General features: G+C 42.4%; 1 protein-coding gene across 3 annotated transcripts in view; it reads right to left on the reverse strand.

Annotated features, from left to right (window-relative positions):
• Window positions 1–2,983: 2,983 nt before the first annotated feature.
• mcamb (melanoma cell adhesion molecule b) overlaps window positions 2,984–25,782 on the reverse strand; it is a 48,029-nt gene continuing 25,230 nt past the window's right edge. The window contains exons 2-17 of one of the 3 annotated variants that reach the window (XM_050059301.1): window positions 15,510–15,634; window positions 15,185–15,416; window positions 13,948–14,018; window positions 13,751–13,838; window positions 13,425–13,604; window positions 12,079–12,203; window positions 11,802–11,937; window positions 11,564–11,679; window positions 10,264–10,405; window positions 9,866–9,993; window positions 8,274–8,415; window positions 7,833–7,946; window positions 6,608–6,658; window positions 6,024–6,147; window positions 4,381–4,492; window positions 2,984–4,213 (exon numbers count right to left, since the gene is read on the reverse strand). In XM_050059301.1, the coding sequence (XP_049915258.1) occupies window positions 4,211–4,213; window positions 4,381–4,492; window positions 6,024–6,147; window positions 6,608–6,658; window positions 7,833–7,946; window positions 8,274–8,415; window positions 9,866–9,993; window positions 10,264–10,405; window positions 11,564–11,679; window positions 11,802–11,937; window positions 12,079–12,203; window positions 13,425–13,604; window positions 13,751–13,838; window positions 13,948–14,018; window positions 15,185–15,416; window positions 15,510–15,634 (1,889 nt within the window). In that variant the 3' untranslated portion in view covers window positions 2,984–4,210. The remainder of the gene's footprint in view (window positions 4,214–4,380; window positions 4,493–6,023; window positions 6,148–6,607; window positions 6,659–7,832; window positions 7,947–8,273; window positions 8,416–9,865; window positions 9,994–10,263; window positions 10,406–11,563; window positions 11,680–11,801; window positions 11,938–12,078; window positions 12,204–13,424; window positions 13,605–13,750; window positions 13,839–13,947; window positions 14,019–15,184; window positions 15,417–15,509; window positions 15,635–25,782) is intronic. The other 2 variants (XM_050059311.1, XM_050059320.1) reach the window with 2 other exon arrangements.

Consider the following 25,782-nt stretch of genomic DNA (forward strand, 5'->3'; position numbering starts at 1 on the left):
CCCCAATAAGATAAAACTGCACATTTCAGAGTGGCCTTTTATTGTGGCCAGCCTAAGGCACACCTGTGCAATATTCATGCTGTCTAATCAGCATCTTGATATGCCACACCTGTGAGGTGGGATGGATTATCTCGGCAAAGGAGAAGTGCTCACTAACACAGATTTAGACAGATTTGTGAACAATATTTGTGAGAAATGATCTTTTGTGCATATAGAAAATGTTTTAGATCTTTGAGTTCAGCTCATGAAAAATGGGAGCAAAAACAAAAGTGTTGCGTTTATATTTTTGTTCAGTGTTATTTTTTTTTTACTAATTGCAGGAAAAATAGATATTTCTTTTAAAGAAACATTTAATTTATGCCCACGTAAATATTAATTCATTGTTCATTTAATATCAGAAATTTAAATTTCCATATGTTGGGAGTAAGTGTCCCTGGCAGGGCTCAGCCTTAGAGATAGGGTAAGGAGCTCGGACATCCAGAGGGAGCTCAGAGTAGAGCCGCTGCTCCTTTGCATCGAAAGGAGTCAGTTGAGGTGCTTCAGGATGCCTCCTGGGCGCCTCCCATTGGTGGTGTTCCAGGAACATCCCACTGGTAGGAGGCTCAGGGGCAGACCCAGAACATGCTGGAGGGATCTCATCTGGCCTGGGAACACCTTGGGGACCCCCAGGAGGAGCTGGAAAGCATTGCTGGAGAGAGGGACGTCTGGGGTGCTTTTCTTGGCCTGCTGCCCCTGCAACCCGGCCCCGGATAAGCGAATGAAAATGGATGGATGGATGGATGGATGGATGGATGGATGACATACCACTGCTCTTTCTGGGGCAACGTTCAAGGAAATTGTACGACTCTTATGCAAGACTTGTAAATCTGCAGACATTAAGATGTCTTTGTTTAGCAGCCTATGCCTCTACATTAAGTTGTGTAATAGGTAACTTAATATCTAACTTAAAATCATTTCAAGCTCTTCGTTTCATTTAACAGTCAATCTTTATTTGGTATAATTTTCAAAAACTACAAACAATGAATTTGTTGGTAAATTGGTTTCAATGTCATCAATGACATTAATTTCAACATTTCACAACTCCAAGGTATTTTACAGATTTTAAACATCCAAAACAATGTAACAGTGGTAGTTCGTAAAAACAGCAGAACGAAATTGACTGACAGAGGGAAGGAAGGGTGAGTATGGACATGCACATTACTGAGCACAGTGCGTCTTGGTTGTTGATTGTCTACAAACTTAATTTGCATATGTGGAGCCACAGTCATTCCCCCCTCTTCAGTAGTCACATACTGTAGTTAGTCTTCATGTCTGAGGGGGATTCTGTGTCTCTCTGGGATCCAACAGATTATTTCAAGTTTCAGTCAAAACATGAATTAATTACTTCATCAAACAGAAATGTGTCTTTTTCTCATGAGGAGGGCAACTTCATGCCGTGAGCCATTTTCACCATGGGCCAATAATCTGTTCCTCATCCTCCCTCTTCAAGAACTAAAAATAGCTAAACAAAAGAAATACTTTTCATTCACGTACAGTCACATTAAACAAAACCACTGTTTCACATTAGAGAAACACAACTGCATGAAGAACCACAAAGAAATCAGTGCACTGAACATTAAATAGAAACATAACTAACAATACAAATGATGATATTTCTACAGGCTTGGACTGAACTTCTAAGGCATCTGTAACTTTTTTACTTGGCTGTTGGCAATGCTTCAACTCAAACACACATAAAAAACATTTAAAAAAAATAGTCTGTGAAGGACAGAAACCATAAAATAAGCGAATAACAAATAATGTTAACCCTTCTGTGTCAAATGCTGAAGATTATTCACCCGTCTCGCACAAACATTGGTGACACTCTCTATGATTCCCATGTCTACATTGCATTATAAACATACTTCTACAGTGCTATGAGCTGATTATAATGCATTACACTTAGTTGACAGCACCCATAAATAGTCATCATCCTTTATAAAATAATCAGAAGGCATTATAAAGCATTTTAAAATGACTTCTACGATATAAGTAGCATAAAACTTAACTTCTGGTCACTCACGGACATTTTTGGCAAGCGCGTGTCTACAATACACTATAAACATAGACAACAGTTTCAGGTAATATCCATAATTTGTGTCAGTTGAGTCTTTAGAGCAGGAATGTGTGCGATTAGTCGATGACTAGTCGGTTAAACTTAACAGGACACCCAGAGGAAAACGAGAGGAGTTCAGATCAGCATGCAAGACTAACCAGCGGCTCTGATCATCAAAGGCTCTTCCTCGCTCTCTCTGTTTCACACACACATGTACAACCACACACACTCACACTGGCTGGATGTCTACTTGTTAGGCTAAATGAGAGAGATGCTTTGGCTTGTTATTAGTTGGGCACACGGAGATCCGCAGACGCCTGGACATGAGTGTGTGTGTGTGTGGGTGCTTTTAAATGGAGATGATTTGGGACGTTTTATACAGTAAATAAATGTTATGTTTGCTTTTTGATGAGTTGTTGAGTGTTTTTTAAGACTGTGTGTAATATTCATAATGCACATTGCGAAGTGTCACACATTTCAGTGGGATTTAAAATATTATTTGGTTATTGAAAACTATGATGGATTTGAAATGACTTTTAAAATATATGCAATCCTTTTTTGGACAACATTTAACCTTATAGATTAAATTGTGCTTAATTTTGACTATTTTTTTTTAGTGTAGTCTGACTTTTAGAGTCTAAGATTTAACTTCTGTTTACATGTCAAGTAAATTAGTCTAGAAATATCCCTATTTTTGAGTGAGTTTTTTGGGGAGAAACGTTACATTAGTGAAATGTAAATGTCCATTATTTATTTGTTAATCATCAAAACGTTGTGTCAAACTGGAGTAAACAATTTCTGTAATGACCCGTCAAACAAAGACATTAATATTACAACATTTTGGGCGTTCTTTGGTAGATTTAATGATATGTTTTTTTGCTTTACCACAACAATGACCACTTGAAGTCACTTATAACCAGCCTGAGTAATGTTTCACTACTTTACTTAAAGCACCCAATGGTCGCGTAACTTCCTACACATTATAATGCATTAAGAGTGATTATAATCATTATAAAATGTTTCACAATTATTATAACACACTATGATCCTTGCATCAAAATGTCAGTGAGTGACCAGCAATACTGAAGCACTATGATACTTGACCTTATGTCATTATAAAATGCTTTATAATGTGGTATTGCTACAAAACATTACGAACAATTATGAATGCTTATTATACAGAGTTATAAGCAGATTCTAAGTATGTTTATAATGCATTATAGTCATGGACATTATAGAAAGTGTAAAAATATCTTCTTCAATATGCACAATCTGTGAAGTGTAAGGACGAGCTGCAGAGAAGGGGAAACTATGAATGATGTGTGATTAAGTGATCTGAACAGTTTGTTTTCAGAGCTAAAAGGAAAAACTTTGGTGAGGCTGTAACTGGCTGTAGGAGGACACATCGCTGCATTCCCGAAGATTTCAGTGTACAGACTTATGCAAAACAGGAAACACAGACAAAGAAATTTTCAAAATAAAAACAAGACATCTACCTAAGCTCTTCCTGCTTCCCATAAAGAGCACCCAAACAAAATGAAACACTATCGGGTCATTTATTTTTGGTTGTTTTTTTCTATTGAGTTATTTTAAATAAAGAAATATATACATAGATTATAATATGTACACTTGATAAAGACCTGTTTCAGGCTGCTCTTCAGTGATTACTTTGCCTGAGGTGATGCGTAGTCGGGTATAAAAACAGTCTCTGGTCAATGCTGTGCTCAAATTATTGTTCTAAGGACAATCAGCAGTATACAAGGCTCGTGGTACTGAGAACTATAGGCGAAGGATAGTCCTTGGTTTAAAGGTAACAGAGTTACGTCATTTAGCGCTCAAATCACTCCTCATTAAAGCTAATTCCAACAGAAAAGTGCTGGATGTAAAGGACACTAAGCAAAAGCTGCAGCTTGGAGTCATTTGAGTCTCAGTCGTGCGTCATGATATTAACTGACACACGACTGGGCTTCTCCATGACGTAACTCTGGGATAAGGAGCTGTGGTGGAAGCTTGAAGGCCTCGGCCGGTCTGAGCCTGAGAGGGAGGAACAGGAGCAGCTGTTGGTGTGTCTGCTGTTGCCTCTTCACTTCTGTACATCCAGGTACTCACCGCTCTTTACTCCAGAGGGCAAATGCAGACGTCACAACACAGAGACAAAGACAAGGGCGAGGGAGACAGGTGGGGTGGAGGGGGTGCACATATGTTAATAGTGTAATCAGATCAGCAGAAAAACAGCATCACCTCAGGCGACATACAACCCGTTAAGTTAAACAGTAGATATCTACCTGGTCGCTGGGAGGCAGCTTTTCTCCGTTGACTCCGAGAAGCACGGCCTCCTCTGTGTTGTCGCTCTTCATCTCCACCACGATGTTATCTTTGCTGGACTTCTCTTTGGTGCTGTGAGACCAAAACAAACTCCTTAAAGTCATGTCTGTGTCCACCTGACAAACATTAGTCTTTTGTTCACTCCTGTTTTGCTGTTTTTGGTCGCTACCGACTCCTCTTTAGCTGCTAAATGCTCCACTATGTTAACCAGCTAGTCATTTACTGTGTCGCTCTGCTGTTTCTGCTTGTGTACTATTGCCTTTTAGAGCTTTTAAACACTAAGCTAAAAGATGCTATGAAGCTCCACGGGGCTGAGAGGAACTGCAGAGTTGGTTATAATTATCTGCAGGTTCATCACTTCGAGCAGCACCTTTCACATTACATGTTGTCCATTATAAATAATTAATAAACACTGATTACAATAGCTTAAACCGTGTGATAATTACACACATGGGCATGCCTGTGTTGCTTGTAATTGTGTTAAATTATGTTATCTTAAACTTACAAAATGATCAGAGCCTTTTTTTAGCAGTTTTCTCTCTGAATTTGTGTTTTACTTTATAGCTTATTTGAGGCCAGTTAGACCCTGATCACACAGAATACATTCTGGCAGTTGAAGGCTCCTTTTTGTGATTGTTTTTTAATGAGAATGAAGCTTTTTGCACACTGTTTTTGCGTTGCGATGCGCCTCGTGTTTCTGCGCTCTTGGAGCCTGGCATTTTTGCCGTAGCTCTCTCAACTCCTCGAGTTATTCTTATTTCCCAGATCCGTGTGGGTACATGAGACCCTCAAAAAGAGGGTGGATCACGGGGAGTACCACCAGTTGGTGCAGGAGCTTCACCTCCATGATGGCTGTTTACAGGCATATTTTAGGATGACTCAGGGGCAGTTTGACAACCTGCTGTCTAACGTTGGGCCGTATAGCTCTGGGTATCCAGCAACCGCTACCATCAGTTTCTCCTTCATTGTTTACCAACTGTAAACTTGTCGCTGTCACCACCGCAGAAGAGCCACCTCTCAAATCATCAGATTGGACAACGGGAAAAAAGAGTTCAGAGCCCTCTGGCAAAAATGCCAGGCTCCTAGAGCGCAGACACAGGACGTGCGTTGCAACGCAAAAAATGTGAGAAAAAAAGCTTCGTTCTCATTAAAAACAATTACAAAAAGGCGCCTCAAGCTGCTAAAATGCTTCCTGTGTGATAAAGGCCTTAGTCTGCTATCAAGTCAAACATTTCAGTTGGCACCGGACAAAACTCTCACATGGGTTCAGAGGTTTATCTGAAGACATTTAAAATGCACTGCTGGTGCATGCATGCATGGTGGTAAACAGCCTATGATGCTTACCATGCACCTCTGTATGTATACAAGAAAAATATTAGGGAATCAACTCAAGAAAGTGAAGTCTGCATGTATGTATTTTTGTACTCCACTTCCTGTTTTGATCCTCTGCCATGCTGGTTTTCTTTCATGTCTTATTCTGTCTCCAAAAAACTGTCTGGGGACTCATTAAATATTTGATGTCCACTAGTGACGCAGGGTCTAGATGATTACAACATTATCACATCCTCACCCTTCACCCTTAAGTGGCTCTGGTTATACTTACAGGTCTTGTTTGCCGGACCGTCCACAGAGCTTGCCTTTTTTGTATAGGAAGTAGAGCACACTCCCCAAAATGGCCAGCAGCAGGATGCAGATGATGATGACTGCAATGATCACACCTCTGCCCTCTGGTGGAGAAGAAACACAACAACAACGACAGGGTTTAACTCTGCAGCAGGATCATGAATGAGATGACGGCATGAGGCAGAAGAGTCGGATGCAGGATCGCATCAGGCAGGCTGTGCAGCATTCCACAGTGTAGGTACAGTACATAGCATTTAACAGCGTGTCTAAAGAGAGTGCAGCGCTAGCATCAATCAGGTGACCTTAACCTGGCAACCTAAAGAAAGGAGGTCATTCAGGAATGTAGGAGGAGAGGTGCGTTTACATGTGACAACATGCACAGGAAGAAGATGAACAACTCAGTGATTGTTTGATGTTTTGTTCATCAGGAGAGAGAGAGAGGGGGGTCTGATGAATGCTGGGAGGTGAGAGAGAGGGAGGTGCTGTGGAGGAGAAGTGGAAGGAAGCTTGTTGCCTTTGAGATGGAGAGGTGAGGCAGAGTCTTCAGCAGCGTAACTTACAAACCTTGTTTGACTTTCTTTGGGGATTGCTTTGGGATAGCTGTTTCTGCTTTGACTGAGAAAAACAACATGAGCACAATTATCAGTGGGTGGCTGGGTGCGTTAAATAACTCCTATCAGCAGGCCTCACACACACACGCACACACACACACACACACACACGCACACACACACACACACACAAACACAAATAAACTCTTTCTCATTCGCTCTGTCGCTCACACACAAACAGTTTAGACCTTCAGCAGAGGCCTGGACTGAACACGACTAATGTTTAATTTGAGAGGACATTATCTGTGACTTGAAGCTAAACATCGAGCCTGATTGGCCGCCTGTGGTCAGTAGCACAACAGTCATTTCCCAGGGCAGCTCTGTTTGATCTCATTTAACCAGCGCTTTGCCAGAAACGACGACCCAGAACACTTTTCCTCTGAGGGGCTGAAAATTTCCTGGCATGGTGTACAAGAGAGAGCAGAGACAGGAGGAGGCGGCACCCGTAATGGGAGTCAGGAGACTCGCTCTGAGTGCATTTAAAGCATCAGCTGCTTTCTAAAGTCACACTGATGCTTGTGTGTGTTCGTGGTTGTGAACTGTGTGTCCATCTGAACGCCATTATTGCTAACAGGAATGCAGTACTCATTCCTCATAACACTGCAACAGGCAGAAGGTGAACCACGTCAATCCTTTTTATCTGATTCAACTGATTATTGATAATAGATAATTTGTTAAACTCATATTAAAAAGACCGCATATTAGCAAATTAAGTTTAATTACCTAATAACTTCAACAGAAAGTGAAAGCTGTGCCAACACATAAGTCAATAAGACACCCTGCAGCGATGACAGTACATCACCCATTAGAGACTATAAATACTTTGTAGAAACCACAGTTTTTAATCAGTGATCACTAACCAACACGGCTGTAATGACCTTTCAGTCATGCCAGTGTGGTAATTGCTGCAGCCTTCAGGTGCTTTCAAGTTTTCCTCTCTCACTCTCATGCTTTCTGTCTGACTCACAGAAAAACGACTCAGCCGGCTGTGAAAGAAAGGAAGTGTGTGAACCAAGTGACTTGCAGATAATAACCGTTACTGACAGGTGAGGCATCACACTCACTCTCAGTCAAATCCTTCTCATGGGCTTTCTTTAGATACGAGTAATTTTCTAAACTTTTTCTCGTTGATTTGACTTGAGTGGTGCGAGGCAGACAGTGCATGACTGTGGTCTTACCTGTGGCAGAGGAAATGGTAGTGGTAGTTGTAGTGGTAGTGCTACTAGTAGTGCTACTAGTAGGGGTACTAGTAGGGGTACTAGCAGTGGTGGCTGTTGTTGTGGTGTTTATTGCTGAAAACAGGTAGAGGCACAGAAGGGAGGACACTCCCTGTTAACACACTGGGGGAAGAGGGGAGCACATTTACAGCCGCACAGCTTCACAGCGTCTCGTCCGAAACAACAACAGCACTGATTGAAATGTCACAGGCAACACTTTACTGCACACGGCAGAGCTCGAGGCCTTCAGACGAAGTAAAAATAAACACAGAGGTGACACACACGAGAGGGGGAGGAAGAGAAGGAAAAGGGGGGGCAGCGAAGAGGACAACAGATAGACACATATACTCAAATAAACACAAAGAGCAGACACAGGAAACACAAGTGGCAGGAGGAACTCACTGGCTGTGATGCTGAAGGTCACCGCGGCAGTGCCAAACTCGTTAGAGGCATTGCAGAAGGCAGTAATGTCAGAGGTGACCTTGATGCTGACCACACTCTGAACGCTGTCATCGGTGTCTGTTTGGGATGCTGACTTGAGGATCTGGCAGAAAAACACACAGTTAAAGGCAGAGGAAAAAAGGTCAACAGGTGGAGAAGTTTTCCCTTTCCTCTGTGTAGGTCAGATTTTAAAAGTTCAGTGCATCCTGTCACAGACTGAAGACGGGTGCATCATCTCTCTGAAATGCAACTAAACCAATCTTTAGAGGCAGCTGACAGCACCTCTCTCAGGCCAATCAAGAAGTTAAACCCACAAACACGCAACGAAAATGTGCTTGAGTTTTATCAGAATGAGTGGTGTTGAGAATATCATGCTTACATCAACGAGATAGAGAGTCTACAGCCATGGCATCGGCATTATGAGATTGTACTTTAGTACAGTGGTACTTTGAGCCACATGCTAACACTAGCATGGCAACATACTCCAAAAAATGTTGACATGCTGACGTTTAGAAGACGCTCATCACGTTCACCATTTTAGTTAAGCTAATTAGCGTTAAACACAAAGTACATCAAACAGAAATCCATCTAGTAGATGTTTGGATATTTCACTGGATACAGTAAGTAAGAATTTTGAGCTGCTGGTGATGACAGATAAAAAGTCAGGGCATCACAGAAGTTATTAGCATACATCCTCTCTGTGCCATATATAGATGTACCAAACTTTATGGTATAGTTGCTGAGATATTTTTGCGTGCTTTCAGACCTAGAGTTGTCTTGCTTTGGTCTAAATCAGGGACTAATTTTGTCACAAAGTTGCATAATTGCCTAGAGTTGGTTCGTGTTCTCACCGCAGCATTTATAAGCGGACCAGATCAAATGCCGTGCACGAGAAAGCTGAAAATCCAGGAAGTAAACAAAACGTTCAAGAACACTTGCAAGATAAATGTGACACTTTCTAATGTCACAATGGAGGGACAACTACGCAGGTTGATTTTAGCGCTGCTCATCGTGGACTATATTGCTGTCATTGTTCATTTTAGTCAAACCATACAGTTTGAAAACGAGGCGTGGCTCCAACTAGAAAACAATGTTTTGATGCATTGGATGTGCTGAATGTGCATATTAAGGCAGCACAGGAGGAGGTGCACATTAATAATCCTCCAGGACTGTAACATGCTCATGTTTAACCCAAACAATGTGTCATGTGACTGCAGTTGGTTCGGATTCAAGGTCGGAACATGTTCTCACCACAAACTGCACCAGAGTTCATTTGTAACAAGACTGAGATCACCTCTTCAAGAAGGTCTCGGTCCGGTTGTTTTGGTGCACACCGGAGTGTGATTGCTGTGTTCACACCAGCCCAAACAAACCACACTTACTTAGGGGGCAAACAAACTGGAGTTCGACTGAACCGAACCAAACAGGGCAGGTGTGAAAGCACCCTTAGTATCGACCACAATGAGAGACCAGATGAATAAGCTTGAATTAATGTCCCAGTCAGAACAATTTCTGTACAATAAATACTTGAACCCAGCTTCCCTTAGCTGTACCTTTCCATCAGAGGTGGTCCAGACAATATTGGGAGCAGGGAAACCTCTGGCGGTGCAGCTCAGATCGACTGTGTTCTCAAAACTCTCCTCCATCGTTGTGTACTCTGGTTGCATGATCTCTGGTGGGCCTGCAGAGAGATGAGCAAGATTAATAACCTTAACAAGTTCTCCCATGACCATAACTACTCTAACCACTAACAATACCTGGTGCAAACACACAGATACATCTTTCCTTTAAAATCTGCCACACTGACCAAAAAATACAACTGAAACTACACAACAATGTGACAAAACTAATCATATATAAATGCATATAGAAACTAACATTATATTAAACATTATATCAGGACTAGAGAGCTATTTAATATTCAGGACACAGTTTCTGTGATCAGATTTACCCTTGACATAAACATGAAGTGTCCCACTGGTTTCCATTCCCTCGATCTCAGGAACAGTCACCACGCACATGTACGTCCCTGCCGTGTCGAACATAGCGTCCTTAAGTGTCAAAATGTTACCCATTGAAACCTCTGCTCCATCCTACACAAACACACACAGGGACACAAAAACATTTAACACACACTGCTATGCACATGTGGATACAAAGCAGGGATTGCCAGTGTACTAGTTTTTAATAGATCAGATGGCTGCTTTAACGAACTTTTTACAAAAAGTTGTGCAGAAAATTTTACGATCACCTTTCACAAAATTTAAAGTCCTATTTTTACAAAAAACCTGAACTTTCACTGACCTTTTATTCAACTGATACACGCTCAATCGTGAGAAAAAGTAATGACAAATTGATATTCTATTGTCTTTTAGACAAGCTGCTGCCAACAAAACGGTCTAATCAAATCAAGAATTATTTTTTATTTTCAGACTTCCTGATTGGCCGCCTTTTACTTTGCCACAAGCTGAACTCTCGTACCGACGGTTGAGTCTGCACCTCCTAAAAATAAGCCACTGACTCCATGACTCTACCTAGAGACTGCAGACAAATTAAATTTGTTTCTTAAATCAGATCTTGACAGCAGACCGTCCACACTGTTATTTGCAACTGATTAGATTGGATTTGTGTGTCCAGATATCACCAACCTATCTATCTGTGGTAATGACGTGGGCATCAGTAACTACGCAGCAAGGATAGTGATGCAACTTTTCAATGCAGACGCATGAGAAGTAGAGGTCCATCATTTCACCCTCCAAACAATCGCCTGTCACGTTGCTGTTATTTATTTTTAATTTATTTCGGCGTCTGTCTGGGACTGTGGTTCTCCAAGTTGCCCCCTTTAGTGCTCTGTTAATAGAAACATGGATTCTGCTCAGCACTTCCATCACTCCGGATTTGAAGTTGTTGTGTGCTCATCAAAGACACTTTGAAATCCAATTCTAGCAGCCCGAACATCCAGACTGAGATATATATGTAGAAATCCACTGTTATTCACATTTCAAACGTCCTCCAAATGTAGCTAGGATCTGATTTGCAAAAACTGCATTTCATTTGTATTTTTAATGCCCAAACTTTCTAAACCTGACCTGCAACCCGATTCAAATGTTTCACACAGTACCCAATCGCACCAAAACAGTAGAGTGACCAGTCTCCAAAATGTATGAGTAATAATTGGGGTGCTGGTATATCTATGAGACTTAATATTGTTGCTGTTTGTGTAATTGTATTGTACTGCATGTACGTATGACCTTAAACCAGACAGTCTGTGTTTGGAGCGAGGAGAGGGCATTGCAGGTGGCCTTCAGCTCGTTTCCCTGGGGCACCACAATCATGTCTTTAGGCCTCACAACAGCAGGATCGAGGTCTACACACACACACACCGCAGAGAGGGAGAGAAAAGGTTAAAATCAGGCATGTATCGTAGCACTGCTGGTCAAATGTTTGCTTATATAATGGTCACAAATCATATCAGTGCAGATTCCTTACAGTTTACAAACACAGAAATTTGTCCCGTGACATCCTCAAAGGTGTCCGTGTCCGTAGAGGTGCATATGTAATCTCCACTGTCACGACGAGTCACATTCTCCAGCAGCAGCGTCTTGCCTTCATGATCTTTACCATCCTACAAAAAGCCAAAGTAATCTGATCAACTAATAAACTTTAATTCGGATATTTGTAAGTCAACAACTCTTTCTGCTGAGGGGACTTGTTGCTGCTTTTGCATGTGCATGAATACTGAGTGCAAAAGGGTAGATTTTCTTACATGACTGATTGTTACGAGGGAGGACGGCTTATTCCCATTGCCACGGCATTGAATCTCGACCGAGTCCCCTTCTTTGATTTTGCCCTTTGGTGACTCCACCCAAACACTCACAGCTGTGGAGGGGTCTGAAACAGAGAGAGGAATTCAAGGTCAGACCACAAACCTGAACTTAAAAGTTGTAGGAGGTTTATGTGACAGCCACAAACCATCCTGGCAGCAAACTACACTAGATCTCCAACTGCGCTGCTTCTGACTACACTGGGAAACCAGTGAGGGATTGTTGCTGCACTGGGGAAGGGTTGGAGGGTCTTCACCTCTCTGTACATTATGCCTTCCTGATGAAAGGTGAAAAGAGGCAACTTTTGTTTTATTTTGCCCTGACAAATCAGCAGCAGGTCACTTATCAGTCTCTCTGACATCATTTTCAGGGGACACAGAACACGCAGTAGCCTGCTTAAAGGAGCTCTACGTGAAATTCAGAGCATACGAGTTGTCTGGACACGATTGTTAACATGGAGGTTGCAGGGCTCTTGTGCATTTTCCTGGTTCTAGCATAGAAAGATGACGTTAACATTCTTAAGTCCACCCACACAGCTCTGATTAGCCAATTTCCCCAACGTAAGGAAAGCTCACCAGAGTTTCTGACTAGTGTACTGCGTTCCTGTCAATGTCCAAGTCGTAACTAAGAACGGGAAAGTCAAAACCTTTTTGAAAGCTCCGATATATCCAACCTTAAGCTTAAGATTATGGAAGCCTGACAATCAGACAAACATGGATGCCTAACATCTTTTAATGTAATTAAACCCAAATTAAATTAAATCAATATAACGTAGTGTTTCTAACACTTGCAAGCTGTTAACATGGGGATCTTCCCCGTGTTGAGCATTCATCCCATTTGACATGCACTCAACATAAGTTCAGCCCTGTTAGTTCAAATTAAGGAAAGTTTTAATAATATTTTAGACAGAGGTGTGCCTCTAATCTTGTGAACTTTGTGGCACACTGGCACCAGGCTCTTTTCTGTTTCTAAATGACCCTAAGTGCACAAAGCAAGGTCCATGAGGAAATCACTTTTCAATTTGGTGTTGAAGAACTTAATGGGGCTGCACAGAGCCCTGACCTCAACCCCATACAACAACCATGAAAGCCGGCTGTAGTTGCAGTTATCACCCAAAATCAGCATCTGACTTTACTCATGCTGTTGTGGCTTTAATACACACCGTATCATATATAGGCGTAATATTCTGGTGTTCACATAGATTGATGATATCGTGTCTCCCATTGAAAAGAGGTTGTGGTCTCATGGTGCACAATGACACTGGTGTTATACTATGTGTGAAACTCACAGTATACAGTGATGTTAATACGTTCGGACTCCAGCATCCCCACTCCTCCGGGAACAAAGTAGGTGATCTCGCAGTAGAACTGATCATCTTTGTCTTCCTTCATCACCATCATGCTCAGCTCGCTCTTCACTGAGTAGAGACCGGTGGATTCAGTAGTGGTGCTGGGCATCACCAACACCACTGGAGGACAAAAAAACATTTGCAAACACACAAGACGAAGGAAGGAAAGGGAGGGGAGGGGCATGGAGAAAGAAATGATACCACATTAAGTAAAAACTAAAACAGTGTATTAATGCATCGTAGATGCCGATGTAACTCGGTCTTACCATCCTGAGCAACGCGTAGTGGTGCGTTGTTTCTGTACCAAGTGATGTTCGGCTTGGGGTAGCCATTTTTGACCTCACAGGTCGCAATCTGTAGGAGAGGAGAGAGAATGAAAGGAGACCAAATTAAAAGATCTAAACTGAAGCCTGGCGATCATTTCATCATTTTTGTACTCTGATGTGATTCAAAGCTTGTTTACCTTGGATGGGCCGAGTTCGCTAACTGAGATCCCTGTTTGCACACCCTCAATGGTGGGATAGTCCGGTTTTTCTGCAAAGGAATCAAGAACCAAATCAAGAGCTAGAATAGGCAAAATTTTCTATAGAAAATGTCTGTGTTCAGGCAGCTGAGACACAGTTTCAGTGTCTTAGCATGTTGCATATGTACAGTAACATGAAGTGTCACTGGAACCACTGAATGGGTTTGAAGTGTTTTTATAAGCAATGACAGGAGCTGAGGTTTATGGGTACTGTGGTGCATAAATTATGCATTAAGTTTTTTTCTGTTTCCACTGTGAAAAGTTGTGGATGGTACCAATGGAATGTTCCGTACTGTCCCCATCTTTGGTCCCCCCTCTGTTGGGGTACCTAGCACACAGATCTGGGACTAAAAGGCGGAGCTGTGAACACTGCAGTCTGACTTTTGAGGTTCATGTAACCACTGTTCATACTGTGGAGAGTTTTATTAGTAAACTGTAACTATACAATGAAAGGATGTTTTGCTGCCTCTTGCAGCAGCTGGAGTTGGAGAAAAAACATAACTTAACTCACTGGGCCGACTGCCGGCGACTTTTAAGGTGGAACGTTAACTTATAGTATTACTCAATGCACAAGTCGACAATGTGAATCAATCAACACAACTTAAATTTCACTGTGACAACTTTGACCTTAACTTTAGTTTTTATATGACAAACACTTTTAGTAATGAGTGGATCTTCAAGCATTATAGATATGTTGATTTCAACCGGTTTATGTGAACTGCAAGCATTATAGATATGTTGATTTCAACCGGTTTATGTGAACTGCATATATTCTAATCCTCACTCATGGGCTACGGCAACACTAAACCCCTGAGCTTGCCTGAGAAGGACTAAATGCACAAACCTGCTATCTTGAAATATCCCATGGAGACAGATTCTCACTGCAGCCTGTTTTATTTTGTTCTGAGAATGTCACCATGCAGCCTCTTTCTGTGGACGATAAACGAGGTGCAGACTTCCCTCTATGTCACCGATGAAGAACCAGGAAATACAGTGAGTGCTGAACGGAGCAGTGAGTGACAACAACCACGCCCACTGTTAAGAGTACTGTTTGTGGTGGAAACGCTAGGGTCTAGGTACCATGTCTGAAGGGTTACTGTTGGTTCCAAAGGTACCATACCAAAAGTGTTGAGGTTGAAGGAGTTTAAAAAGTTAAAAATCTCAGACTAAATCTTACCAAACACCTTCAGCTTTGTGCGTCCCTCCCCGGTCCCATCCGTTAGACCTTTGATGAGACAGATAAATTCCAGCTCGTCTTCCAGGCGCACATCCCTGATAGTCAGAACTATTGCTTCACTGGCTCCGGTGCCATTCACGCTGATCCTGTCTGTGAACTGTGTGCCTCGGTCTACAACCTGCATGGTGCTGTCCTGGTAGTAGATTTTCTGCTTCTCACCCGTCCGTGTCACCTGGAGGTCACAATACAAACACACGACACATCACATGCATGAACACATCATACCTCTCTGTGTATGCGTACACGAGGCCTGATGGAAACTCACGTAGAACCATTGTATGATCATCCCGCCAATGCCTTCAGTAGATGTGAACATGCAGGTGATCGAAGCAGTTTCTCCTCTGAACACCTCCACTCTGTCCTCCATGCTCACCTCCACATCAGCCCACACTGAAAAAGAGAAAGACAACATGACTGTTGATGAATATGTCTGTTCAACATGTGTTAGTCGTTTATCAACCTCATGACTGCACCAAAACAAAGAGAATTTGAGCAATTTTGCTTGTTTCTTTTTCTTATTCTGAGTAGGTCTCATTTTACTTTCAACTTCAATGATTAACTTCTGCAGTCAGAAATCATGTCGAGACGAGTCTCAAATACATTCTTGACATTTTTTATCAAGGATCTCTGGTGATAAAAACGGAAATGCTCCTTCAGTCGTCAAACCTTTGAGTGGGAAGGCTGGCGTTTGTGAGACTGACAACTGAGTCAACAACTGTTAATACTCAGACTTTCAAAGTCCAGTGAGATGAAATAATTAAAAGGAGTGCCACTCACAAACAAATGACTGCAATGTGAAAAATGTGATGGGAATATTGCATTTATGCGTGTTTCAATTTCCTACTTTGAGGAAGGTTGCAGCATAAACAAAGGCCCCCGACACACCAAGCCAACAGTTGGTTGTCTCTCAGTGTTGAGCCGTGAGTGTCTGTTGCCCTAGTTTTTGCAGTGTGTACAGCACCGTCAGCCCTTGTCGGCCCTTGTCTGTTTGCTGTAAGCCATGATGCTTATTGGCGTCGTGGCTGTCGGTAAATTAAATCACTCCAATTGGCAGTTCAGCTTAGTGAGCAAGAAGAGGAAGGGAAGTGAGGAAAGCAAACAAATGACTAAAGTCAAGACGCTGTGAGATCCAAACAACTTGTTATATGAGGTAAGATTATGTTTTTAGCCATTGAGATCTTTAGCAGAAATGCCTCATAATTGTTCAACATCCAGTTGTGTTGTTAAAGTGTTAGCTGGCTAACTAGCATCTTAAATGCCTCCTGTTGGTCTTCCAATTTCCCTTTTTGAATAACTAATACAGACTGTCGCCACCTGCTGGTGTAGAGAGTTATTTCCGCTAGTTGGCCGCTGGCTGTGGTCCTTACAGTGTGTTCAAGGGCAACTTTCTGACCAAGAAGCAGACAACGTGAGGTGATTCAACAACTAGCCTTCCTATGCAGTGGTGATATCATTTCTAAACTACCTCAACCTTTTTCTTGCTGAAATTTATTTTCATTCATCCACCAAAATGCATGTCAGAACCAATATGTCTGCAATAAGCTAATACTGGCCTGTACAGATAATTATCAGCTGATGAAAACAGGAACTTAATACAGCTTCACTGACATGAACCTGAAACTGATGGGATACAACAGACAACATCAAGATAAACAGCTGTGACTGATGATAAATATCCTTACAAGAACCTGAACTATGGTGATGAAAAAACTTCTGCATCCACACCCTGTTGACACAAACTCAAAAGAAGCACAGAGGCAAAGAGAAGAGAGAAGAAAGTCATGGAGGGTCAAAGAGAAGAGAAAGATGCTATGACAGGAATGAGGAGCCCACCCATGTCCACATTAATGTGCTGCATTCCACTATGTCACCCTCTCACAGGAAGAAAGGCTCAATTTACAGGCAGCATAGTAGGCCCACTGTTCCTTCATGATCTGTGTCTGAGGAACGAGTGGTTTTCCCCTTCCAGGGTCTCTCGCCATCCTACTGGTGTATAGGAGGGACCCTCAATTACACTTTACACCAGCGTGTCAGTGGATGCACAAGATGCCAACGAGAGCTGTAGCCTGGAGGTAATAGGGCTGCCAGGTTTGATTTAGCCTTTCCTGTCTGTTCACTGTGTCGCTGAATGTAGCTTTACTCGTTTATGTCAAGAGCTGCTAAGAAGAATGTAAATGTGGTTCATCTGTGTCCTGTGCTGACCCTTTTTACTCATTCATTTTCCCTTCAAGAAGCACAACAGACAATACATAATAAAACACACAGTTCTCCATTTAGTCTCATATTCCATTAAAAACCCAGATGAAGGGATTGCTTTTTTACGTTTATTATTTTATGATATTATCTTTTTTTTTTAGAGCGTTAAAGGCACTATGTGTAACAATTTCAGTTGTTCTTTGAGACAAACAAATTTTGCAGTCAAAGGTGTGTCCTAACACGTGTATTTACCTCCATCAGTGTATCTAAGTATGTCCATAAGCTCCAGAATTCTCATTTACATATACATTGCAACCGGTGTCTCATCACATGTGTGCGCCATCTTGGGAATACATCCACCAGCAAGGGACATATAGTCCCGCCTTCGGCATTTTCATTGAGAGCCAGGCCAGCGGTGCGTGACTGAGAAGCCGAAGGCAAGGAGCAAGAGGCACTTTGCTACTACCCCAGCAAATCTGAAACAAAGTCCCACTCTTTCAGCATAATGCAGGATCATGCATATGCACCATCACGGGAGACAGAATCCTCGTCGCCAAGAAAGCTCAAAAGGGAATCAAAAAGGCAACAAGACCGGCGAATCCAAAAAACGAGGGTCAACATCGGGGTAGCCTTTCCCAGCTGAAAGGAGCTACTGCAGGAGAGAGGTAATGCAATCACAGCTAACAGCGTTAACAGTGCCGCTAACAGTGGCTAGCGGTGGCGCTGGCCGCTAACAGCTGTTAGCAGCGCAGTGTTGCAAGGAGAGGGATGAGGTATGTGAGGTTGAGCCACTTGTCAATTGTCATAAGACAAGACGTGATTGGTTCATTTTGATTTACACGTGCCCCAACAGTCCTACGTTGTAAACACAGCCAGCATGGTGAGGAGGGGGTTTGTCAACTCGCGTCACGTGTGTGGAGCCTGAATGAATAGTCCATGAAATATCGGATGACATGGTTTCATCAATGTTATCATAGCTTTTTGGTACAGAGCGGCTACCGTTGTTGCAATACGCGTTTGAAACAGTGAGGCGCTAGAGTGCGCTATCCGTTTGAATGCAATATATGAGTTCAGCGTTAGGTGGGAGAAATTCCTACACACTGTGGCTTAAAGTTCACATCACAATTTCCAGGACTATGCTTTCTACTTTGTCTCTTCTCAGCAAATCTAGTTTGCTCAGGTGACATGGAGACAATTAGGGATGCCCCCTAATAGTCGACCAAACATTAGTTGACCAGAAAGGTCATTAGTTGGCAAGATTTTATTGGTCGCTAAGTCGCATAAAAAAAAAGTGAAACTATTAGGAGTGCCACCTGCTACTGTTAAACACACTCGCACACTGATGGAACAGCCATTGGGAGCAATTTGGGGTTCAGTGTTTTACTCAAGGATGCTTCCAAATATGGACTGGAGGAGCCGGGGATCAAACTGCCGATCCTATGATTAGTGAACGACCTGCTCTACCTCCTGAGCCACAGTTGCCTCAACAGCTCTTCTCTTTACTAAGCTAGCTTTATGCTCTCCATCGTGGTACGAGAGCGCCTGAGCCAAATTTTTAGTAAAGTGTGAAGGCTCCGCAAGTTTTCAGCCATCATATCAAACCCACCCCAAATAAGATGAAAGGCTGTGACTGGCTCGATCCAGCCAGATCTGCAGGAAGTGTGTTTGAACGGGAGGGGACCAAACAAATCTGCCAGAGCAAATAAAACATGACCTCGCTAATTTGTCTGGTTCCCTTGCCAGTGGAGTAGCATTGCTGAAAAAAAGCTCTGCAAACCAACCAACCTGATTGAAACAAACCAAAAACAAGTGAGATACATTACATTAAAAGGGTTATTTTTTTTTAAATTTTATTAGTATAAACTGGACCAGAGTCAGGGCGCTGTGTTACTGTATGTTGTTTCCAAGGCACAATGATCAGATGCGCAGTCTTGCAGTTAAGTGAATTACTCTAACACAAGGGCTGCCTGCTAATGAGCTCATTACACATCCCTGCTTCACTCCTGGCATTTCACTCCATCATCATCTGCATGAACAACAAACACTTACTGCCTCCCCTGAACTAAACCTCTGCCTGCTCCTTGACCTGCATCAACAACAAACATGCCTCCCTCTTCTTTCCTGACTCTTCCTCCTTTAGTCCACATCTCCCACCTGTCTCCCACTCTGCTGTGTGTTGCTGTTTCCCACCGGCTAATGGAGCTGGACGGATGCTTTCCTGTTAAAGAAATCCAATTAGCCACTCCAACATAGATATTTCCTGGCCATTAGCGATAGAAGGACAACGCTGACTCACTCGCAGCATCCCATCCCCCACCTGAGGACTTACCTAGAGTAAGAAGTGGGATTCAGAAGGAGAAAATTCAGACTCTAAATTGCATCAGACCGAATGTTTCACCAACTTTTCCACATCTTGTCTGACAGTCTGTTTGCTCAGGGGAATCTCAATCAAATCTCATTAGTAATTTGACCAGCATTCATCTCTACAGTGCATCAATCAGAGCGGCCGGCACTCCAAGGCCTCAGATCGATCCTCTCTAGACGATGAGAGAGCAGATATTGGAGTCCATGCACATTTGATAATAGTCCTAAATCAGTATGGCAGATTAAAGTTGAGCATCCCTTCCAACAGTAGCAGCACGCTGGGAAGCAGGGCCTCTACAGTTTTATGAGCTGCCCTCAGCAAACAATATTCTCTTCCCTGAAGAGTGTGTTTGACCCTGAGGTAACAGTTTCACATGCTGAGTGTGTGATTTCCATACGAGAGGGGAATGTGCTCTGTGCACTACAGTAAATACCTGCTGCTGACCCTGAGGAGAGAAGAGGAGTTCAAAACATATGGAGCAACACTGTGGCAACCTATGAGGTGGAGTCATGCGGTTACATGTGAAAATCAGTTGGACCTCAGGTATGTGTGTGTATGTGAGTAACAACAAAGACATGCAACTGAATACAGATAAAAGGAACAAAAACTCAATCATAGAGAGTAATATAAACAAATGGATGTGCTACTGAGTCATACAAGTTGGTGTTTAATCCAACGGAACTTTCTAATGACCAGTATAACAAATACATGATTATGATCTATAAGAAATACAGAATTAACAATACAACTGGAACTATTTTTATCATCTATTTTTTTCTATTAATCAATAATCTTGAATCACAAAATGTCAGAAAATGGCACCTTCAAATTCTTTTGTCTGGCCAACTGTCAAGAACCAAAGACTTTCAGATTGCCATCACATACTGTACGTCCAAGAAAAGCAACAGATAAGCAGTTCTGCAATTAGCTTAGCTTAGCATAAAGACTGGAAACGAGGGGAAACAGCTAGCCTGGCTCTGTGCAAAGGCAGCAACAGTATCACTTTTAAAGGAAAGATCCACCTCAAAATCAAAAATACATATCTTACCTGTAGTGCTGTTTATCAATCTAGATCGTTTTGGTGTGAGTTGCCAAGTGTTGGAGATACCGGCCGTAAAGACGTCTACCTTCTCTTGAATATAATGGAACTAGATGTCACTCAGCTAGTGGTGCTCAAAGCGCCAAAAAATACATTTGAAAAACTCAAGATAATCCACAGACCTTGTTGTGAGCAGTTTCAAGTAGGAACTATTTTCTTTCTACCAAACTACACCCGCCAACTGTATCAGTACGTAGAAAGCAGCATGAATCTAGTCATGAATGAGATGTTCGTGGCAGCATGAGATGTAAACATTAATGGCGTCCTCCTCAGCTGAGCTGTAACGTTAGCAAGCTCAGTGGTGCTAGGTGAGCTAGCAATAGCTGCACGCCTCCTTCTGTGCAGTGATATGTTTGGTGGATGTAGCTCAGTAGAAAGAAAATAGTGCCTATATGAAACTGCTCACACCAAGCTGAGAATGAGAATGGTATCAACTTTCTCATCTAATTCTTGGCAAGAAAACAAATGTGTATTTCCCAAAATGTTGAACTGTTCCTTTGAAAAGACTTTGGAAGTTTGAATGTTTCAGTCAGTAAAAGCATTAAAAAGCTTCAGTGAAGTTGTGGGACCACATACAGAATACACAGTGTTATTTCTCAAGGGACTTGAGAAATAAATTAATTTAAAATGAAGCCTGAACTTCACAAGAATGCATAATAAAAGGATTCTGGGGAACCCTTCCAAGAACAGCACTGTTTAAATTCCTGAAGATACTCAGAAAATACAGAGAAATATTGCTGTTAAAAGGCATGTTTTGCTTTGATGCATGATACTCACATAGTCTGGGTCACATGCATACACACACACATCATAACTAGTGTGTCAGCGCTGATAATCGAGCTTCAGAGAGCTCCAATCGAAGTGGCAGGTGATCCGTCAACAGAAATAAACGTCTCGGTTCAGCTGTCCCCCCGAAAACACAGCTCATCCCACTCAGAGGGTGGATTATAGTCAAAGGCTCTGCAAAATTAGGCTCACTTAAAGATAAGACAACATAAGCCCATGATACACCAGTCATAAAAGGAGAGCAGAGGCAGAGAGGATAAGATAATCTCAAGGGGGAAGTCATATCAAAGACACTGTTATGTCTACAATGAAGTCAAAGCCTTTTGTCAGGATACACAATCAGTTTCTGTATTTGGAAAGCCATGATAACAAAACTTCCTGCCAGACTCTGAGCTATGAAATCCTTTCATTTAGTCCTGCAGCCAGAGGGACATGACAGAAAATCTCCTACAAACACAGGAAACTATCGTCAGGTGATCAGCAGACAATCTTCCATCAGGATAATTTATTTCTAAAGATTTACGACTGTATATTTTAAACAGACGCTTCAGCCCTCGCTCTGACAGGTACAGTAGACAGATGAGACAAGGCATGTGGCTGTTCAAAGGCTGGAATCTGTTTTGACTGTCTAACCATGAAGGGTTTAGTTGACAGGCTGCAGCCGACCTGCCCTCCGTCTGCCTGCTCTGGCAGCTGGCCGAGACCACAGATGGTCATCAGGGAGGGAGAGGAGAGGACGTCCACCTTTAGCAAATTAACTGGCATTTAAACCAGATTACCATCCTGGACTCTTTCTAACATTAATCTACATGGGTGGGAAAATGGCGGCACGGGTGCAGAACATAATCCCATACAGACTTCTGGAAACTCGCTTTTAAAACTATATTAGTGACGAGTTGATGCCCTCTACCCTTTATCTCCTGTGTCAAACTGTAATTGTAAATTAAACTTAGGGGGCTTTTACATCAGGGACCCGGGCCTGGATACAAGTACACCTGACCCCAAAGTCCAGTTCATTTGATTAGGCAAGATAAGACAATTTGTACTTGAGTCCATTTAAAAAGGAGGTCACCAGTACGGTTCACGTGTACTCTGGTTTGCATCACCAACTGCAGCAAAACACAGTGGTGGACTGCCATTTAGTTTTTGACCAATTATGAAAAAGTCTCAATTAAATATTGATGCCTCTAAATCAGATGGCAGCGCAGACTACCGTGGACAGACCGAGATCTGGCTTTGCTGCCATCTTTGACCTGCAGTAGGAGCTACTGTGGGAGGTGGAGCGCTCTAGACCCGACAACAGCTCCTCCTCCAGCCAGGAACAGAGTTTAGCTTTGCTGCGCCGCCATTTTGTCGCTGATGACGGTCTCCAGGGCAGCAGTGTCTGTCTGCCACGTAAATGATGATGCTAGTGTACTCGGGTTTGAAACAACATTATCTAGATGACAGTGATGTGGCAGGGAAGTGAAGGGAGGGGCAATCGTACTCGGACACGGCACAAATCAATCGTACCTAATATGAAATCCGCTTGATAAAACATTTGTGATACAAACCTTACATAAAAAATACACCCCTTTTACTACCACATTCTGTCGTTTTAGGGGAGTCAATTAAAGGCTAGGGATGGTACAGTAATCAATTTTCATTATGCTTTGTTCGCTACGAGCAGATACAGCATTGCAAGAGCGCACAGGCTAGGGAGAACAAAAATATGTTGTCACTGAGTATTTTGCTGTAACTTTCAATATCCTTTCAGTATCAGTGTCTCCTCATTATGTTACTTGGCACCACTGTTACTACAGAACATTATCGTTCATCAGTGTAGATGTCACAACATTATAGTTATTGTTCTTGGTGAGGATGGCCCTTAATGCAGCAGCCTCAGCAGGGTGTAGCCCTTTTAATACAGAGGTAGCAGGACAGGGCCACAGGTCCACCTTTACCAGCAGCCACCTCAGTGTGTGATTTTGGACAACATGCTGGCATTGCAAAAGCATAAGAGGTGTGATGGGCGTGACATTTAATGCAACAGAATTGACCTCTTGTGTGACATACAGCACACATCTCTGCAGCACTTTAAACAATAACAGTGGCATAACATGGCAATGACAATCATTTACCAACCCTGTTATATGGCAGTTGATCCCGCCCTCTATTCAGGGGCTAAGGAGCTCCCAGAACTCACGGTCTCCCCAATATGTAGACATTGTCACTGCTGTTCTTCGTCTTTGAGTTAGCTGCTAACTGCTGCAAGCTGCTTTTAAATCTCCTGACAGTTGGTCATATACATAACACGTCGCCAAAATGTCACGCCCATCCCATCCTACTGGCTGTCCCTTTTACACAGATGTTGATTCACCATTGTTACTACCTCCACTGCCGGCTTAAAAGTGAGACAACTCTGTCCCCCGGTGCTCACGCCGTTTATAAAGAATGATGAGGCACAATAACAGCACGACGTTCCTGCCTTGAACAGGAAGTATAAAAGGGGCTTGTAACTTCAATGCAGGATACAATGGTAAGATCATTGTATGCTGCACTGAATCAACAAGATACTGAGCAGGTGGTGCAACAGGAGAGGTTATCAAATGAATTCATCCCCTCAGAAACATGGTAATATACTTTTTGTTTTGAGTGCAAGTACTCAGGAAATTACAAGGTAGTCAAGAAAGATTATATGTAAATTGATGAGATTTTGTCCTCGGGGGAGCATGAATATACTAAATAAATTACATTTCTTTTTTTTTTTATCTCTGTTAAAGTGGAAAATATGGCCTGATGGTGGTGCTAGAGGAGAGGTCAGAAGGTCACCAGAATAACCGTGAATAGCTGTAACAAATTTCAGGTCAACCATGCAACTACTTGTCAAAATATCAATATGGATGGAAAGACAGATTTCCTAAGGCTCTGCTGCCTGTGGGGAAAAAACATTAAGGAAGCACTTCCTCAAATCTGTGGTTAAAAAAGTCAGATCAAAGCAGCAGCCGCGACTGACAGGATGATCGCTGAGGTCAAGAGTAAGTAGAACCTGAGCCCGTCTGTCTGGGAGTTGTGAGGTGGGACGAGCCCATCAGATGTGCAACAGGATCTCACACACACACACACACACACACACACACACACACACACACACACACACACACACACGGAGGTCTCTGAGCTGTATCTAACTATTGACCTGAACTTGACACTCAACTCGAGCACTAAACACATTATTACATGGTTTGCAAATGTGCACGACACTTATCTTAATCTGCTGTTTCATTCACTAGTTTCCAACCTCTAATTTTAGTGATTCAACGGCAGCCTTTCGGCTCTCTTAAAAAAGTATGTAGTCCAGAATCCATGAATAACCTGAAATAAGAGAGCTCGCAGTTTTGTTTGCATTACAGAGTTCTTATATAATCTGTTGCCTCTATCATGAGGTTAGATTTTAAGGTACTGTATTAATATTTACATACCGAGGATTCTCCTGCTCCTGACTCTAATTCATGTTTAATTTACCTCCGGCATGTCCGTCCCCCAAAGAAAAGGCTGAGGCCCCACTGAAGTAAGGCATGAAAGAATGAGTATGAATATTATAAGAGAAGGGAGGACATTTTTAGCTGCTTTAATTCCATCACTGACTTGTTTATCTCGTCAGGTGACAACACTGCTGAGAAGCAGCATGAAGATAATGGCAGCAAAAAACAGACACATGGGAGCATAATCATCTTGAAAACAACAAGGGCCATATTACATTCAGTTATAATTTTATTATATTGTAAAATCCTCCGCTGGCAGTTTTGTGCTGAAACAGAACAAGCATACCACAGTGTAAATTACCTTGAACTAAATATTTCCCCTTTAAACACAATGGTAAACCGAAGCGACAGCTCGGGGACATGTTTCCAGCCCTGTCACATCTAAGAATAACAATGGCCTATCAAGCTTGTTTGCTTACATGATACAGCAGAATTACAGTGCACTGACCCCGACTGGCACCAGAAATAGCGGCCCCTACTTCAGCACAGGGTGAGACAGAGAGAGGGAGCATGGGAAAACAGTGCCTCAGTCAGGCTGCTCTTTGTATGGATGTAAATAGATCTGAGA

The sequence above is a fragment of the Epinephelus moara genome, chromosome 2, assembly GCF_006386435.1.
Source record: "Epinephelus moara isolate mb chromosome 2, YSFRI_EMoa_1.0, whole genome shotgun sequence".
Taxonomy (NCBI): domain Eukaryota; kingdom Metazoa; phylum Chordata; class Actinopteri; order Perciformes; family Serranidae; genus Epinephelus; species Epinephelus moara.